At 41.5% G+C, this 17,677-nt stretch overlaps 2 protein-coding genes and 1 long non-coding RNA gene across 6 annotated transcripts; 2 read left to right on the top strand and 1 right to left on the bottom strand.

The window, feature by feature from the left end:
* The first annotated feature begins 3,775 nt into the window (after nt 1-3,775).
* On the top strand, nt 3,776-8,350 carry LOC119268464 (peptide deformylase 1B, chloroplastic-like). Its single transcript, XM_037550115.1, has 7 exons — nt 3,776-4,052; nt 4,144-4,282; nt 4,868-5,060; nt 7,010-7,120; nt 7,416-7,478; nt 7,941-8,043; nt 8,138-8,350. Exons 1-6 carry the CDS (start codon nt 3,845-3,847, stop codon nt 8,037-8,039), a joined length of 813 nt encoding a protein of 270 aa, XP_037406012.1. The 5' UTR covers nt 3,776-3,844; the 3' UTR covers nt 8,040-8,043; nt 8,138-8,350.
* A 1,913-nt stretch (nt 8,351-10,263) lies between these two features.
* On the bottom strand, nt 10,264-14,369 carry LOC119268462 (polygalacturonase At1g48100-like). Of its 3 annotated transcripts, none has more exons than XM_037550113.1 (7): nt 13,784-14,369; nt 12,779-12,910; nt 11,999-12,175; nt 11,873-11,917; nt 11,582-11,789; nt 11,032-11,222; nt 10,264-10,949 (listed from the first exon to the last, which is right to left on the bottom strand). In XM_037550113.1, exons 1-7 carry the CDS (start codon nt 14,252-14,254, stop codon nt 10,554-10,556), a joined length of 1,620 nt encoding a protein of 539 aa, XP_037406010.1. In that variant the 5' UTR covers nt 14,255-14,369; the 3' UTR covers nt 10,264-10,553. The 3 variants fall into 3 exon arrangements, with proteins under 3 accessions (XP_037406010.1, XP_037406011.1, XP_037406009.1); XM_037550114.1 differs by having other exon boundaries at nt 11,873-11,914; XM_037550112.1 differs by having other exon boundaries at nt 11,873-12,175.
* LOC119268463 lies at nt 11,675-15,301 on the top strand. Of its 2 annotated transcripts, XR_005133199.1 has the most exons (4): nt 11,675-11,799; nt 11,878-11,933; nt 14,711-14,880; nt 15,136-15,301. It is a non-coding gene; the product is annotated as an uncharacterized LOC119268463 (long non-coding RNA). The 2 variants fall into 2 exon arrangements; XR_005133198.1 differs by having other exon boundaries at nt 14,711-15,301.
* Nucleotides 15,302-17,677: the final 2,376 nt, after the last annotated feature.

The following is a 17,677-nucleotide window of genomic DNA, read 5'->3' as shown; positions in this document are numbered from 1 at the left end:
AATCCCCGGTACTCCGAAACTTAACCGAAACTTCCCGAAACCATTCCGGTGTCTAAATGTAACCTTCCAATATATGAATATTTACCTCTCGACCATTTTGAGACTCCTCGTCATGTCCATGATCTCATCCGGGACTCCGAACATACTTTAGTCATGAAATCACATAACTCATAATACAAATCGTCATCGAACATTAAGCGTGCGGACCCTACGGGTTCGAGAACTATGTAGGTATGACCGAGACACATCTCCGGTCAATAACCAATAGCATAACCTGGATGCTCATATTGGCTCCCACATATTCTACGAAGATCTTTACCGATCAAACCGCATAACAACATACGTTATTCCCTTTGTCATCGGTATGTTACTTGCCCAAGATTCGATCGTCGGTATCATCATACCTAGTTCAATCTTGTTACCAGCAAGTCTCTTTACTCATTCCGTAATGCATCATCCCGTAACTAACTCATTAGTCACATTACTTGCAAGGCTCATAGTGATGTGCATTACCGAGAGGGCCCAGAGATACCTCTCCGATTCACGGAGTGACAAATCCTAATCTTGATCTATGCCAACTCAACAAACACCATCGGAGACACCTGCAGAGCATCTTTATAATCACCTAGTTACATTGTGACATTTGATAGCACACAAGGTGTTCCTCCGGTATTCGAGAGTTGCATAATCTCATTGCCAGAGGAACATGTATAAGTCATGAAGAAATCAATAGCAATAAAACTAAACGATCATTATGCTAAGCTAACGGATGGGTCTTGTCCATCACATCATTCTCTAATGATGTGATCTCGTTCATCAAATGACAACACATGTCTATGGTCAGGAAACTTAACCATCTTTGATTAACGAGCTAGTCAAGTAGAGGCATACTAGGGACATTCTGGTTGTCTATGTATTCACGCATGTACTAAGTTTTTGGTTAATACAATTCTAGCATGAATAATAAAAATTTATCATGATATAAGGAAGTATAAATAACAACTTTATTATTGCCTCTAGGGCATATTTCCTTCAGGAGGCTGAGTCACATGCTGCTTGACGGAGGATGCCCTCCATGCCCACATATTCGCAAAGAGTCTTGCCCGGATGGTCCATGCCCTCGGAAAGGAGCAATCTCAGGCGGTCCGTGCCCTCATCGGACGACCCTGTAAAGAGGAGAAGGACGATGCCGACTACATATCGGGCAACTCGAGAAGTGAGCAGATTCGGCTCGATCCATATTGCATCTTCTATTGTTATTTCCGCGACAGAGACTATAAGGGCAAGGGCAAGGGTAGCAATGTGTGAACTTCCTCCATAACTGTGGTATTTAGAACATGTCAATTTTTGAATGTCCGATGGCATGTATGATCAACTATTCATATGCTATGTGTGCGATCTAGGTGAACTATGATACGTCTCCAACATATCTATATTTTTTTATCGTCTTGTGCTATTATATTATTAACCTTGGATACTTTATATGTATTTTTATTCTATTTTATATCATTTTTGGGAACTAACCTATTAAACCAGTGCCTAGTGTCAGTTGTTGTTTTCTGCTTGTTTTTTGGTTTCCAGAAAATCAGTACCAAACAGAGTCCAAACGTTACGAAACTTTTTGCTGGTTTTTTATGGACAAAAGAGACCCTATAAGCTTCAGGAGGGACCAGACGGCAAGCAAGGAGATGGCAAGGCAACAGGGTGTGCCCTGTTACCTTGTGGGCCCCAAATGGCTTCGTCTAACCTAATTCCACTTCTATAAATTCTTAAATATTGGAAAAGCAACAGAGAGCCACCTGAAACACTTTTTCCGCCACCGCAATCTTTTGTTCTTCTGCGATCCCATCTGGAGGCCTTTTTCGGTACTCTGCCAGAGGGGGAATCGATCATGGATGGCCTCTACATCAATCTTGTCGCCCTTTCGATGACACGTGAGTAGTTCACCACAGACCTACGGGGCCATAGCTAGTACATGTACCTAGATGGCTTCTTCTCTCTCTTTGATCTTCAATACAATGTTCTACTCGATCTTCTTAGATTTCTATCCTATGTAATCTTCTTTTGCGGTGTGTTTGTTGGGATCCGATGAATTATGAGTTTATGATCAAATTATTCATTGAAAGTAGTTGAGTTTTTTTTCTAAACTTTATTATGCATGATTGTGATAGCTTTGTATTTTTATCCAATCTATCTGTTTGGTTTGGCCAACTAGATTGATTTATCTTCAGTGGGAGAGGTGCTTTCTAATGGGTTCAATCTTGCGGTGTCCTCACCTTGTGACAGAAGGGGTGACGAGGCATGTATTTGTATTGTTGCCTTTAAGGATAAACGATGATGTTTATTCATATTGCTTGAGTTTACTTTGTCTACATCATGTCATCTTGCTTAAGGCATTACTCTATTTTTCATGAACTTAATACCGTAGATGCATGATGGATAGCGGTCGATTGGTGGAGTAATAGTAGCAGATGCAAGCAGTAATCGATGTACTTATCACGGATGTGATGCCTATATTTGTGATCATTACCATGAATAAGATCATAACTATGCATTTTTTTATCAATTGACCAACAATAATTTGTCTACCCATCATATGTTATTGTTTCAAGAGAGAAGTCTCTAGTGAAAACTATGGCCTCCGGGTCTACTTTAATCATATTGCTAAAACCAAAAATACCTTGCTGCAATTTTATACTTTTTATTTTACTTTTGTTTTTATGTATCTACCAATACAAGATTTAATCCTCGCAAGTAACGAGTTCAGGGGATTGACAACTCTCTTGCCCGTGTTGGGTGCAAGTATTTGCTTTTATGTGCGTAGGTATTGAAGATAAGAATTTGCGTGGTTCCCTATTGGTTCGATAACCTTGGTTCTCACCAAGAGAAATACTTCTCTGCTACTATATTGCTTCACCCTTCCTTTTCTGAGAAAATTCTAACGCAGCTCACAAGTAGCAAACTACACATGTTTATTCTACGTTGCATTAGAGTGTATTGATTAAAGGATTTGCGGTGAGGGAGACGGTTATGGACTTGAAACATTTGAGGGTAACCGGTCACTGTCCATCAATGCATTGGTAGATATATAGGGCTGGATTTCCCCAATCCGGTTGTAGTAGATGCTCTAACAAGTAACATGTTGTGACTTATGGAGATTATAACTAAAGGGGGGCCATTATGTAGGTAATGCAACGGCCATCATTGTCGATTGCTATCACTTGCATATGAGTTCAGTTCAGTTCGGTTTGAATACTGTCCTCGAGAAGCAAATGGTGTTGTACATGAATTAACTTATCCTGCTAGATTTAGCTTTTGTAGTGAGTGGATTGATGATCCTCCGAATGTTTTACTTTCTTTGCTGGATGTAGTTAGCGTTATCACATGCAAACAGCAAGTTTTAGGACCAATTATTTTGGCAGTTTAAAAAATAAGCCACCTCCTCCCCCAGCTTTTCCTATAAGCCATCTCTCTTATTCATTGGGACTTCTAAACTAGTTATGGAATAATTAATTTAGAAGTCTCAACAAATTTTGGGGTGGCTTATTTTTTAAGCTGGAAGAAGCAGCTTATTTTTTAAGCCGTCTAAAAGAACCGGCCCTTAGTTGTAGGAAAAAACAAGCAACATGTCATTTTTTTTTTGAGAATGTGGTCATATTTTCAGATATAGAAAAAACTGGACGGCCTACAGCCGTCCGATCACGTCGACCTTTTTCTTCGAATGCAATCCGATCACGTCGACCTTTTTCTTCGAATGCAATCCGATCACGTCGACCTTGTGGTGCCCGCACACCACTCTGGGAAAAAAATCGAACCAAGCCACGAGAAGGGACAGGCCACTACCATGGCGGCCGCGTGCTTCCACCTTCGCCTCTGCCCCCGCTTCCGCGCCTTCGCGTCCTTCTCCTATCGCCCCCTCCTCGCTACCCACCCCAGGACCCTGCCCCTACGACGCACCGGGCCGGCTACGCCGCTCGCCGCCCGCACGCGCCGCGGGTTCGGCTCCTCCACGGCCGCCGCCCCGCCCAACGAGGATGACGACTTTGCCACAGGTTAGCAGCCGCTTCCAGGAACTCTTCGATACTCGGATTGTAGCTTCCATCTCTAATTCTCTTACTAAGTTGTTGTTATTGCACGGTGTAGCTGCGGACCTGCGGTTCGAGCCGCCGCTCAAGGTAGTGCAGTACCCAGACCCCGTCCTGCGCGCACGCAACAAGCGCATCAACACCTTCGACGACAACCTTCGCTCCCTCGCGGACGAGATGTTCGATGTCATGTACAAGTGAGTCTGACGTAGAACCTTGTCCCTTTTACCTTGCTCTGCTGTGCGCACCGGAGCTGTTTGATGAAATTCACATGAGGTTGCCGTGCCACTTTCTTTACTAAATATGCACGGTATTGTTAATTTGAGCACCACTGGCTTGTAGAAGTCCATATAGTGCTCTGATTTTTGCCTCTTCCTGTATACACTGACTTTCCATACACCCCGAGAGTCGCTAGGTGGTTAGGGACCTTGACACTATCAATCGATAGACAAGAGATGCACATGTGTGCACATCTCCTATGTTCTCTAGTATTTTATAGGCATTGTTCTTGTCAAATTAGCAAATTGAGGCGTCATTTATACTCATGAGGCTATCTGAGGCTGTGAGTCCTGGAATGGTCAGGTAGTTGTGCATGAGTGCACATGGTGCTACTGCTATAATTAATAGTTTTTTTATCTGGGCCATATGTCATATTAATCATTTACTTATGGTGGACCTGAAATGCCTTAGTCATCTTCTAGTGGGTGCAAACATCGAATCATAACCTGCTCATAGGCCTCTCCGCTGTTTTTAGAAAGGATTGACCTGGTTTCATGCTACAGGACTGATGGCATTGGTCTCTCGGCACCACAAGTTGGAGTGAACGTGCAGCTCATGGTATTCAACCCAGCTGGAGTGAAAGGGGAAGGAGAGGAAATTGTCCTTGTCAACCCAGTAGTTTACAAGTTCTCGAAGCGCTTGTCAGTCTATGAAGAAGGGTGCTTGTCGTTCCCTGGAATATATGCCAATGTGCTGGTGAGAGTAGCCTTTATCTTTGCTCTTATTAAGATCTACGTTGTTGGCTGTGTCTGTTCACCTCTTGAGTTACTAGGAATTACTGGTTGCCATCCATTCTATGGAGGACATACGGTTGAGTCAATTTTATGTTTTCGAGACAACTTTTCAACATGTGCACAAAACCCAGGTGCTATGGTGGAATAAACATTTAACTGATAACTAGATCATACCCTGCGCGTTGCTGCAAGAATCAATTGAAATACATTTTAAGTAGATTTAGTTGTATGTGATATAAATTTTAAATTAAGAATATAACTAAAATTTGAAATACTATATTTTGGTTAGATTTAGTTCTTTTCGGATAGGAAATTTAAATTTGTAATATAAGAACTAAATTTGAAATACATATGATTTACTATATTTAGTCATTGAGCTGAGTCTTTTCTCATGCATATTTGTATGTTGAGACTGGGCCTTTTCCATGCATGTGTGCATGTTGAGGGAAATAGATTAGTGGGGGCTAACTATTTAGATATAGAAGATATGTGCAGAAATAACTTATGTGGAAAAGCACACGCATTAGCTAGAAAGATACATCTTTCATGTGTTGAATTTAATATTTGTCTCATTTGTCATGTGTTGCTTAATTCCAAATTCTGTATATTGTTATAGAAAAAATCCACTTTACAACCCTGAACTATTGCAGGAGCCAGGAGTTCATTTTTCAAACTTGAACTGTAAATCTGGTTGTTTGAACATTGAACTCTTTAATGAGTTTACTTTATCCCTGGCTCTCTCAAGTGGTTTTGTGCTGACTGAGAGAACTCGTGCCATCATCTTGCCATCTCAGCAACTTAAGTGAAAAAAGTAAGAATTAAATAATTCAGACAATAAAAGGAAATAATAATAATAATAATAATAATCAGTTTTTTGGAAAGATGTCTAACTTCCAAGCAATTCACAAATAGTAGAAAGTCAATCAGAAAAACCAGATTCTCTTATTTTTTAGTGAAAGAAAAAAAAGCAGATTCAGTAGTTCTCAGATGACATGTAGCTAAACTTTTTTTAGTGTCAGTTTGAAAAACCCAAGTTCCAAAAAGGTTTTTTTTGGTAGTCAAACTGAAAAAAGATTCATCAATAGTCAATCCAAAAAAACTTCTCCCCGAATTTCCTAAATAGTTCACTTTTTGTAAAAATAGATACAACCTCCGATCCGAATTAATTGAGACAGCCTCTATGCAATGTCCACTTTACATTGTATAGAGGCTGCTTCAATTAATTCGGATCGGAGGGAGTATTATTTTTACTGATTTCTTGATTTTTTTAATGTTTTAATTAAGTTGCTGACAAGGCAAGAGTAAAGTGATCCACATATCTGCCCTATGTCATGTCAGTCTGCGCAAAACCACTTGGGATAGGGCCAGGGGTAAACTGATTCAAGAGTTCAAAATTCGAAAGTAAACTTCTGCAATTTCAGGGTTAGAAGGTTGTTTTTTTTCATTTTTATAATCACCAAGAAATATTAGTGATATTTATCAGCCACATAGCCATCTGAAATTAAACCTGCACCAGCACTCTAAATATAATTTCAGTTTGCATTAACTTTAAAGCAAGTATGACCTGCATGGCTGCATTACTGCAAATAGATTGTGTTTTCACAAGTCCAAATTGCTACTGAAAAAACCTGAGTACATGAGATTTAGAGTTTAAAGCTTGTTAACATAGACCATACTTATTATCTTAACTATCTATATTATGTCACTAAGCGTTCATATATACGACAAAAGTATCAGATATCTAACAAATGATGGGAGTAGATAAGTTAGGGAATGCAACTAATATCCACCTTTGTTGATCCTATCATAGTACTCTTTATATTTAGTATTTGCGTTCTTCTGAAAAAGGAGGATTTTACTAATTTATGGGATATGGCATTTGCAATTATCTTTCACCACTGTGCTATGCAGAGACCAGACACTGTTAAAATTGATGCTCAAGATGCTAGTGGAGCAAAGATCAAAGTTAAATTATCAGAACTATCTGCAAGAGTTTTCCAGCATGAGTTTGATCATTTACAGGTATGAGCTTAACCTTGATCAAACTTAATTTTATCATGTATTTATGTAAGATTTTTGAATTAAATCGTCCACTAGCCAACTAAATGAGTTCATTTACAGGTATGAGTTCATTTATGTGAATGACATATTCAATGGCCAACTAAACTTTACTTCACTGTCCATGTTACTTTTGATCCAACAAACCAATTGGGTCTAAGGACACCTCAATTTACATAATGAAGGGCTTATATTGGTGTGTGAACACATTCAGCACTATAGTCACATGACCACTCACCATCAACTTGTGGATTTGCAGGGAATCCTTTTCTTTGACAGAATGACTATGGATGTTGTTGAGAGCATACATGAGCAGCTGAAGGTTAGTAACTGTGAATCCGAAGTTGGTGTAGTTACACTGGGAATATCATTTGATATTAGTTATTGTGCTTATTATATGCTCTCTCAAAAGCCAGCAGTGTTGTAATTATTGGAATAGTGGGGCGCTGCAAATAAGACACTAATGTCCCTCCAAATTTTGCTTTTCTTTTGGGAGAGCATAGAAGCACTAATTTGCTTGTTATCAACAGGGCTGTTCATGATGAAGATATGATCCTTTTTTTTTGTAAATGTGTTAGTCTTTCTTGGTTGGAGTTTTTTTTTAATGCTTTGTTGGCTGGAGTTACATGACTTTGGGTTTTTGGTTTGTTAAGGTTTGGTATATTTGCTGAATGACATGGCATAATATTTCTTGAAGCATGTGCGCGTGTGTTTATGATTTGTTATGCCGTATCTCATTTTGTAACTTTGCTTACGCCTAGTCGAACTTTCTCATTTCCAATAGAGTCTGGAGGACAAATACGTGGAAATAACAGGACAAGCAAGCCCTGAAACCATATCAAACTACAGAGGGACAAAGGATGTCGTTAGTTTTTCAAGATGATTGCGTCAGTCTTCTTCATCTTAAACATGCCTGGTTTGTGTGTCTTTTCATGCTCTATTAAGCAATTCTGAAATCTTTGTCTGCTACTGTACAAACAGGTTCTGCAAACTTTCCAAGTGCATCATCAAGCTGAGCTACAAATTCAAGTGTTTGTGGAACTGTTTGTTGGTGCATACACTGCTGTCATTCTAGTTTTGGCAGTTTTGCTATGTCTAGTTATGTACAACATTAATCAAATTGTACACAGAAATTTCACTATTTATGAATGAAGTATTATTTTCCAACAATGAATATCTGAATAGTATTTTGCATGCTATGATATTGGGGATATACTGTACTTTCTCTCTTTCCACGAGATTGTGTTGACCTCTTCTTTTCTCAAAATTTAAAGTACAAAGCAAAGATTACATCCTGGCCGTAGTTGTAACAACCAAATAACTGAGCCATGAATGTGTATTTTATACAATGGCAAGTTCATAGCCTTTAACTGGATAATGCGCAGTGATGTTAGTGCATCTCTTGCATTGGCCAGCATGTATTATACGTACTTGAGAACACATCATATGCTAGTATATCTTTGTATAACATGGCTGTATGGCCCCATGTATTTTGCCATTATGTTTGTTTCTGGCATAGCGATATTTATATCAAACAATGCACTAAGAAATCCTAATCTTTCCGTGGTGGCAAATCTGGTGCAATGAAGTCCATGCAAACATGAAACTTCTTCACAAGCTGTTTGATCAACATAAATAAGGATTATTGGGGAAAGTGTTGCTTGAAAGCACATTGGTAGTAATATCTCAATAAGAATGGTGGTTGTGGTATATTTTCATGTTTATCAATTGACTTACTCCCTCCTTCCATCTATATAGGGCCTAATGCGTTTTTCGAGGCTAACTTTGACCAAATATTAGAGCAATAATATATGACATGCAACTTACACAATGCACACCGTTAAATTCATGTGTGAAAGGAGTTTTCAATGATATAATTTTCACATTGTGCATGTCATGTACTATTAATCTTGTCAATAGTGAAAGACGGTCTTAAAAAACGCATTAGGCCCTATATAGATGGAAGGAGGGAGTACATTGAGTTTACATGTGTGCTAGCATTATGTATGATGAAATTCCCTAATAATATGGTTTGATGTGATCTTCATACAAAACTCTACTTTTAAATAATAATCTGTTATAGTTAAGAAATGTGGTTAATGTAGATAGTTACATCCATTCCAAAATAGATGTGTGAATTAGTCTTGGTATTTAAATATTGTAATTTTGCTTCCTGATGGCAGCACTTTATTTATTTAGTGTTGGTCGTGATAATTTAGAGATGGGTATATAAGCTGTATGGGCCAACTATGTAAAAGTTAATGCCTTAGCTCATCCGAGTGCATGGAACTGACAGGCAATTAGATTAGAAGTTATAATAATGATGGAAAGACAGTAAAAATGCTTATGCGTTAACATGTTGGCTGTCCACCTAGAAGTGAGATCACATTGTAAGGTTCAGTAAGTGTTGCGCCAATCTACGTATCTTCCATTATAGCTTATATTTGTTGTTCCCTTATTCAAAGATAGCTGATTCTCGCCGAGTTATAATGCTAGAAAGATGGTAAAAATGCTTATGCGTGATCATGATAACCTACTCCCTCCATTACTTAATATAAGACGTTTTTTAGTTACGGAGGGAGTAGTTAACAAATGGTCACTTCTCTGTCATGTTCTAATGGTTAATTTGCTTTCACTCATTCTATTTTTACACCATTATTATCTAATTAAGTTGATCTATTTGAACTTTTTTTTTTCTATCCGTCCGTCAAAATCTTTCTAGCTAAATCTAAAAACACACACATTTCCTTTTCGCGCTGCACTGCTACATGTTTTGAATACAGAATGTGTATGTTGCAAATGCTTTTAGCATTTGTTGCTTAGAAGCTGGATGTATTGTACTTGTTCATTCTTCTAACAGTTCATTTTAATATTATTTTTCTGTTCCTTCTGCCCAAGTGCCAAAACAAACTTTTCCTTCGATTAATCAATCAGTATACTTTGTTGGTCATCTAAACATATTATATTGTAGCAATCTGTTTCTGAATCTTAATTGAGTTATTGCATATTGTACATTCAACATTGTCATTGGGATTCTTGGGTCGTTAACATTTGCTTCACCTTTACAGATGCTGGCACTGTTTTTATTAAATAGTAGGGTGTAGCAATGTGCAAAAGTGCTGTACTATTATTTTTTAACACTTAATACTTTGTATTAGCATAGAATAACATGCGCTATATTTTTTCAGCTCACACATATAATCTGCCTGCCTGCCCATTTTATATGAAAATATCTATGTTTCCTTTACCACAAACATGACACACTTGCTGTGATAACAAAACATAAATTAACTGTGTATATATGCACATGACGAAGCAATGGTGCAAAGGGTCGGAAGCATCACAACGACCACTCATGAATAAGCACCAACTAATGGATGAGGATACTATCTGTGTTTCAGCATATGTCATGGTATGACTGCAAGTTGTTCCCAGCAGGTTTTCCAATCTGCAGACAAGCTATGGGAGGGATGGTTGGAGTGAAGAGTTCCCCAAAAGCTTGCCAACAGAATGGATTGTTTAGGTGGTAGTGGGCTATTTGCACGGGTTTAAGTTGTACTCCGGTAAGTGTGATCCCTGAACAAGGTGAGCTGTCACTGCATGCAAAATGGAGAGGCTTGATTGTAAATGTCCCTCTGATGTTCTCATACTGAACGCCTGATACTGCCACTGCTGATGTTTGATTTGTGCAGGTTCTTTTGTCGCAATAGAACTGGTCTATCATAATAGGTGTTTGAACTTCGGAGACTTGTATGTTTGAGAACCTTATGTCTTGAACCAGTCCTATACCACCCTGCAAGGAGAATTCAATTGGTTTAGCTCAGTAGGTATTATGAGTTTATTCTGCATGCTCTTTCTTTAATTATTGATCTTACCTGCCAGGTCTTGATTCTGACACCAGTCATTGTTCTGAACATGTTGACATCTCTTACTGTTACATTAGAGACGCATGCTTTTGTGTTGTCCCGGCCTAGTCCACCAATGCTGATTCCATGGCCTGGTCCACAATTCACATTGTGTATGTATATGTTGCTACATCCTGTCTGGATGGAGATGCAATCGTCACCTGCATGGAACAAGACAAAAGATGCCATGTGATCTGTGCTATATACTCATTGTACTACTTTTGTGTAACTGCAAAAGATGCTTCGATACGATTCGCCACCCTTTTCCAGTGTACCCTAAGTCTGGAACTGTCCGCTGCACTGCAGAGCTTGCAGAACAGAGGGACATGCTTTCAGTTGATCATATGCCTTATATTATAGTTTGTTGGAATATATAAATTGTCTTGTGTTCTCAAATTCTGGTTGAAGATATGTTTCACGTGGACACGTGTTGGCAAAAAAAATTGCTGAACATAATATGAATGCATGCTAGATTGGCAAAACAAAATTCTTCTTGAAGTTAGTCATAAAGAGGAATTACCGCAAGCCAAGTTGGTATGATGAATGCTGACATCTTTGGAGTTCTGCAGGTGTATTCCGTCGGTGTTGAGACTGTTCTCAGGGGAGGATATTGTCAGGTCGTGGACCAGCACCCCTTGACAGTTGTCAAACTTGAGATGGCACTGTGAGCTGTTGACAATTGTGATGCCAGCCACTACGACATTTGAAGAACCATAGAACCTCAATGCCTGCATCAGAGTATGGAATCAAAACTGCCAGATGTTTGTTTTGGTATACAGTACTGAATGTGCACTAAAGATAGTGATCTTACCGTAGGTTTAACCCGTGGCATCCTTTCAAGCTCCTGATTGTACTGCTGGAATGTATCCAAGGTTAGTGATTGATAGACCAACTTTTGAATTGAGTGATCTAGTAATACTAGATGGTCGGGTCTTACTGTGTCGTCATCCTCATCGTCATTTGGGTCTGAGTAGGTCCACCACTGTTGCCCCCTACCATTTATGGTGCCACTGCCTTGAATTGATAACCCACTTAGTTTGGTGAATTCAAGCCATTGAAGCAAGCCAGAACCCCATGCTTTAGCATTTGTTGGGGCTAAGATCGTCCCTTCGAGCTGCAAAATTAGCACATCATTTAACCCCGTTATGTTTTTGTCTTTCACCTTTGCCAGATTGGAGTTTGTTTCTCTTTGTACACATGAAAATTTCGTTTCATTTCTATTTTCAAACATCCCACCACTTGAAACCTGCCGCGGCGTGATCTTAGACGTAGAAATAATTTAAATTACTCCCTCCAATCCTTATTACTTGTCGCTCAAACAGTCGAACGGATGTATCTAGATGTATTTTAGTGCCAGATACATCCATTTAAGTGACAAGTACATAAATATAAGACGTTTTAGAGACTTGTATGGTCACTCTAAAACATCTTATATTTGTGAACAGAGGAAGTATCAATGTGGCATTGGAAATGTTTTACGGTCTTAAACATGAAAACACTTCGAATTATTTTGATATATCAAATGTAGCATTGGAATCTGTTACATGCTCATAACATCAAGAGATCATTTTCCCTGCATATGTAAGAGTACATAGGAGTTGTGTTGTTCAATGCAGGTACATATTTGTATGTTAGTATGTTAGTATAGAATCTAGAAGAAAGGGAGGCAAGGGGAAAGCTTTCTCAGGTGCATATTTGGCATTAGGTGCAGAATTACCTGGAAAAGAATGTTTGGTTTGCAGTAAGGCCCAGAAAAGGAGATTGGCCCAACAAGGAACTCTAGTTCTGATGGTACGAGAACTGTAGACGCTCCCAGCTTGCACGCAGCAGCCCACGCTGCTTGAAAAGCCTGCATGCACACTAATTTATTAGAGGTTTGTTCTCCAAAGACTAGACTAAGCTAATCATAGTACTCCTATATAGTTCCACTGTGCCCCTATGGTTTTGTCGGAGTGAAACAATCCTAAACCGTACCCAGAAAATGAGGATTTCTTTTGGCTGAAAAGAAACCCAAATACACTGTTAAATGTTGGTTGAAGCTTAATTTTTGGAAACTTTCAATGCATCTCCCAATTTCCATGAATTTAACCACCATTCATTTTTATTTTCTGGTGTGTATTTTGGATTTCAAGTATGCCTCTACATAAAACATTTCAATCTTTTTAAGAAAAAAATTTAAGGAACTGGTTTTTCCAGAACTATATAACACTAAAAAAAGGTATAGTTGGTCGATCCCAATTTTTGCCATCGATATGTTTCCCGCGTGCAAACAATATTTTGAAAAAATATCGATGTTTTTCTTGCGAACCCTGAATATATTCTTCAGTTTTTTGTTAACCCTGACTTGATGCCCACTTTGTTCACCAAGAGAACGTGATTCCTCAAAAAGGGGAAGCCGTACCAGCTTGAAGTGTGGACATGTGAAGGACAGAACAATCCAAAAAGAAACAAATAAAATTTCCGGCAAGCACAGGCAGTCATGCAAATACTGACTACAGAAAGGTATGTCACTAGTGACAATTTCCTGCGGCTCTGCACTGGAAATCATGTGAGAGTAGTCGATGATCATGGATCATAGGACAGTAATCATGCGTGGGTAATGGGCAGTGCAAAATGGAATTGGCAGTGAGAATTTCTGAGTCGGGGAATGCATGATGCTACACAAGTTAGCGAATTTTCTCTCGATAAAACAGCAATTTGAGGGGCAGTGATGTTGACCAACCTTTGTATCGTCTGAAATTCCATCACCCTTGGCTCCGAAATCAACCACGTTAAACACCGCGCCTGGTGAGGCTGAGGCCGCAGGTGGTGGCTGCGGCGGTGGCTGCCTGCCCTTTCCACAGCTTGGAGATGGAGGCTGTGGACTTGTATGTCCATTGCCTTTGGCAGGGCTCGGCTTGGGGCTCGGGCTCGGGCTCGGACTTACAGGTACATTGGGGCTTGGCTGGTATGGCGTCTGGTGTCCTTTGCCAACACCAGGGGGGGCTGGTGGCGGGCTTCGCCGGTTGCCCCCGTGCTGCCGGTGGGAGCTGCCCTTCTTTGCCTTCCCTTTCTTCTTGAGCAGAGAGGAGCTCGGCGAGCTCCTTGGCCTCCAATGCTTGCCTCTCCTCGCGTCACAGACATCAATGGTGGAGCATAGAGCAAGCAAGACAAGGAGAAGCAGGAGGCCGAAGCCTTTTACTCTGAGCTTCATCCTTGTGTCTGTTGTACCTGTTGGCTAGCTGTGTGGAGAGTGTTTGTACGTGCTTGGGGAGTAGATAGATAGACAGCATACACAAGAGGTGTGGATTGCTTGTGAGGAGGGAAAGACAGAGGCTTCTCTTTAAATAACAAGCTTCAGATTCAGGGCTGCCACGTTTGCGCCTCCCTCTCAAGATTAGATGAAAATGAATGCGGGAAATGGGGCCCCAACTCACGTGCATGCAAAGGTCTTGTAGCTGCACAGGGAATTGGTAAGTGATGTCTTCTTGTTGCTTATGCTCCTCGCCATGATCATGTATGCTTGGCAATTTGTTTACGGCGGTTATTCAGTGAGAACTTGTGGGTGGTGAACCACATCTATTATGACATATTCAGTAATCTCTCTCTGCTATAATCACATCTATACCCTTTGCTCCGCATCTTCTTTGACACCGATTTACTGGAACAGGAATGAAGCATACGATTTATTCACGAGCAGATTTTGTGGGGAAACAAAACGGCCGTTCTCCTTTATGTATATCCTTCCCTGTGGTCCAAGAGATCACGTGCAATTAGAGCGCTAGTATGTCCAGTTTGGCAGCTAATCCAAGATCCATATGCATTATGGAGGATACCAAGGTGATGCACAAACCCAGAGTCTATATATTGGCTGCCTTCATATTGTGAGACTCACTTGTCAATAGGACATTAGGACATCCTTTTTTTATTGACCCTGCTAAAATGTCCTTTTCATTCAAAATCGCCATATCAATTGTGATTATGCTGATCGGCCCAATATGAGGACTCTGCTAGAGTTTGCTCTTACTAATATACGGAATTACTAACGCTCACATGCATCTCGCTGAACCAAAATATTTTTTGTTCTGTTTACAGCTCTAAGAAACAAGGAGGGAAGCAAGTAAAAAAAAAGTCATCTCAGGCAAGCCTAACAGCTCATTTGCTTTGCAGAATTTAGTCAGTTTACCCAGATGGCTATGAATGTGCTTTACCCGGCATCCTCGGCGGTTTTGCCCCCGTGTTCAATGATAGACATGGTTGTCCGTACGTTTAATCTATAGAGGTGCCATGCCAGATCCCTGCTCCTTTGTTTTTAAGCTGTGGAAGATTGATGCGTCTCTGCCATGCCATGGCTGTGCACGCAGTGCAGTTATGCGTATGTGCCCACTTTTCGATCGGTTGCCAAAACCAAAGGCAGACATGTGATCGATCACTGACGGGACGAGCTAGCATCTAGCCGAGGCGGAGGCTAGTCCGTTTCTGAACCAAGCATACGTACTCCCGTGCCCGTGGCAGCCAACGGTTTTGAGCTGCTCGCGCACATCAACCTTGTACGTGAAGGTGAAGGTGAAGCTGGTGGGAACGAAGCCCACCGAATTAACGTGTGGCCATGAACAGGGCAAGAGGGCGCGGTAAGACGAGCGCGCGGACTGGCGCGCACATGCCCGGCTCACATGGGGGCAACGGTCACGGGCGTCACGCAAGGGCCGCGCATTTGTCCGCGCATCGCCCGGGCCGCAACCGCTGCCTGCCCGCATGCGGACGCCGTCGCAATCTCCGATTCCCTTCTCCCGTGCTCCTTGTCCAATCATTCATCCATACATCCATCTCCGCCATGCCGCTCATGGCCGTGCATCCATCGCTTATTAATACAGTAGTTGGCTTCCAAAATAGGTTGCCCCGCTCGGTCGGTGACTTGATCAGCCGTGACCTCTCCCCTAGGACAATGGTCGATGCCCACATTTTCAGCGCTATCTCCGTCTCCAAGACGATCGATCTCCACAGCCTACACGTCTCTTAGTGCTTGTTTGGCTAACAAATATTAGCCATGGGATTATACAGAACGTGTTTTTAGCTGATGTTTAGCAAAACCGGTTTTACAAATTATTTTATGTAAAACCAGTTTATAGAAAAATATGTTTGGCTTACTCTTGAGTCCTGACTCCTCCCGTGACCTTCCCTCGATAAAATACTCTTGCCGTGACTTTCTCTTTCTCTCTTAATTCCTCGACTTGACCATTGGAGACGGTACGCAGGCTCCAACATCTATTCCTCCTCTGTTTTCGGTCCTCAGAGCATTACTAGTAGAGCCCTCAAACGCTCAAACCCCTAAAAATAACTGATTTTTTTACAGTTTTCGTCGAAAAAAAGCCGTAGACTAGAATCCTTTAACCCTCAAACCCTCAAATTTTTGTAAAGGTCCAACCCTCAAACCCTCTCCCAATCCTCAAAAATAAGGGTTGGGGAGCAAAACCTACCCCAACCCTCATTTGGCGGTTATACTCGCGCGGGAGGGAAAAATCCTTCCAACTCCCGCGCCCACGCCCGCGACCGCCGCTGCTAGTCACCCTCGTCTCCGGCGGCCGCCCCGTCGACCTCCCGTGCGCAACGACAACGTCGTTCATGGGGAATATTCCGTTATAAGGGTTGGGTTTGAGGGTTCTAATCTTTGCCCCTGTTTTTCAATCCGTAAAAGTGCACAAAAAAAATCATTTTTGGACCCTTAAAACGCTAGTGAGGGTTCAAGGGTTTGAGGGTTCTACTAGTAATGCTCTCAGTCCCTCAACGCCATTACTCGCCTTCCCTTGGACCGACCTTGGACGACTCCACGCGCAGCCGCCAGTACGTGCTTCACTTCTGCTCATACTAGTCAAGTACGTATACGACCATCGCGGGCGTTGGGTACTCGCCTGAAGTACTCCAGGTCTCGGTGTTCTACGTGCCATGTACCCCATACATGTCGAGAGACTTGAGGGAGGTGCAGTCGTCCTTGTCCAGCATGAGCTCGCGCGCGCCCTTGCTGACCATGCAGTTTCAGGAGCTCGCCGAGGGTGCCGTCGCCGTCGGGGCGCTCCTGGCCGCCATCCCGTATGTGGTCTTTATATACACCGACCAGCCGGTGACATGCCACAGGTGACGCACATCACCGATGGCGTCGATACATCATCCTAGCTCCGGCCGCGAGCCAGCGGAATCCTGGGCGCAAACGCAGCGACGGCCATGTTGTGGCCGGAGGACGAGCACGACTACTCGAGGAGCATCCCTACCAGACAGCGGCACATCGATGCGTTCATGGCCATAGCCGAGGCTGGAGGACGAATCGCGAGGAGTATCATATCAGGCAGTGGAGATGTGACGCGGCGTCGGCCATGCCGTGGCAGGTTGGAGGACGCCGATTAGTTGTGATGGAGTATATGCAAATCAAGCTTTTACAAAAATGACTAATAGTCGTTTTTCTATAAACGCAGGTTTTGAGGTTTTCGAAAATCAAGTATTCCAAAAACGCAAATTAGTTAGAGCATCCAAACGAGATTTTATTCTGTTAGCCTCTGTTCTTGGTTTATAGAGAATTCATTTTCTATGTACCACCTATCCAAACAACCCCTTAGGAAGAGTTTGGTAGCCCACATATACCTCA

Source organism: Triticum dicoccoides, chromosome 3A (assembly GCF_002162155.2).
Source record: "Triticum dicoccoides isolate Atlit2015 ecotype Zavitan chromosome 3A, WEW_v2.0, whole genome shotgun sequence".
Classification (NCBI taxonomy): Eukaryota; Viridiplantae; Streptophyta; class Magnoliopsida; order Poales; family Poaceae; genus Triticum; species Triticum dicoccoides.
The sequence above is the reverse complement of the archived record's forward strand: the minus strand, read 5'-3'. Positions and strand labels throughout refer to the sequence as shown.

Excerpts from the sequence above, each read along its gene's own strand:
- LOC119268462 (XM_037550112.1), bottom strand. The coding sequence starts at position 14,254 with ATGAAGCTCAGAGTAAAAGGCTTCGGCCTCCTGCTTCTCCTTGTCTTG. Across the intron at positions 12,911-13,783 it reads GAATTTCAGACGATACAAAG|GCTTTTCAAGCAGCGTGGGC; the intron begins GTTGGTCAACAT and ends GTGTGCATGCAG. Across the intron at positions 11,223-11,581 it reads TCATACCAACTTGGCTTGCG|GTGACGATTGCATCTCCATC; the intron begins GTAATTCCTCTT and ends TGTTCCATGCAG.
- LOC119268464 (XM_037550115.1), top strand. The coding sequence starts at position 3,845 with ATGGCGGCCGCGTGCTTCCACCTTCGCCTCTGCCCCCGCTTCCGCGCC. Across the intron at positions 5,061-7,009 it reads GAATATATGCCAATGTGCTG|AGACCAGACACTGTTAAAAT; the intron begins GTGAGAGTAGCC and ends TGTGCTATGCAG. Across the intron at positions 7,121-7,415 it reads ATGAGTTTGATCATTTACAG|GGAATCCTTTTCTTTGACAG; the intron begins GTATGAGCTTAA and ends GTGGATTTGCAG.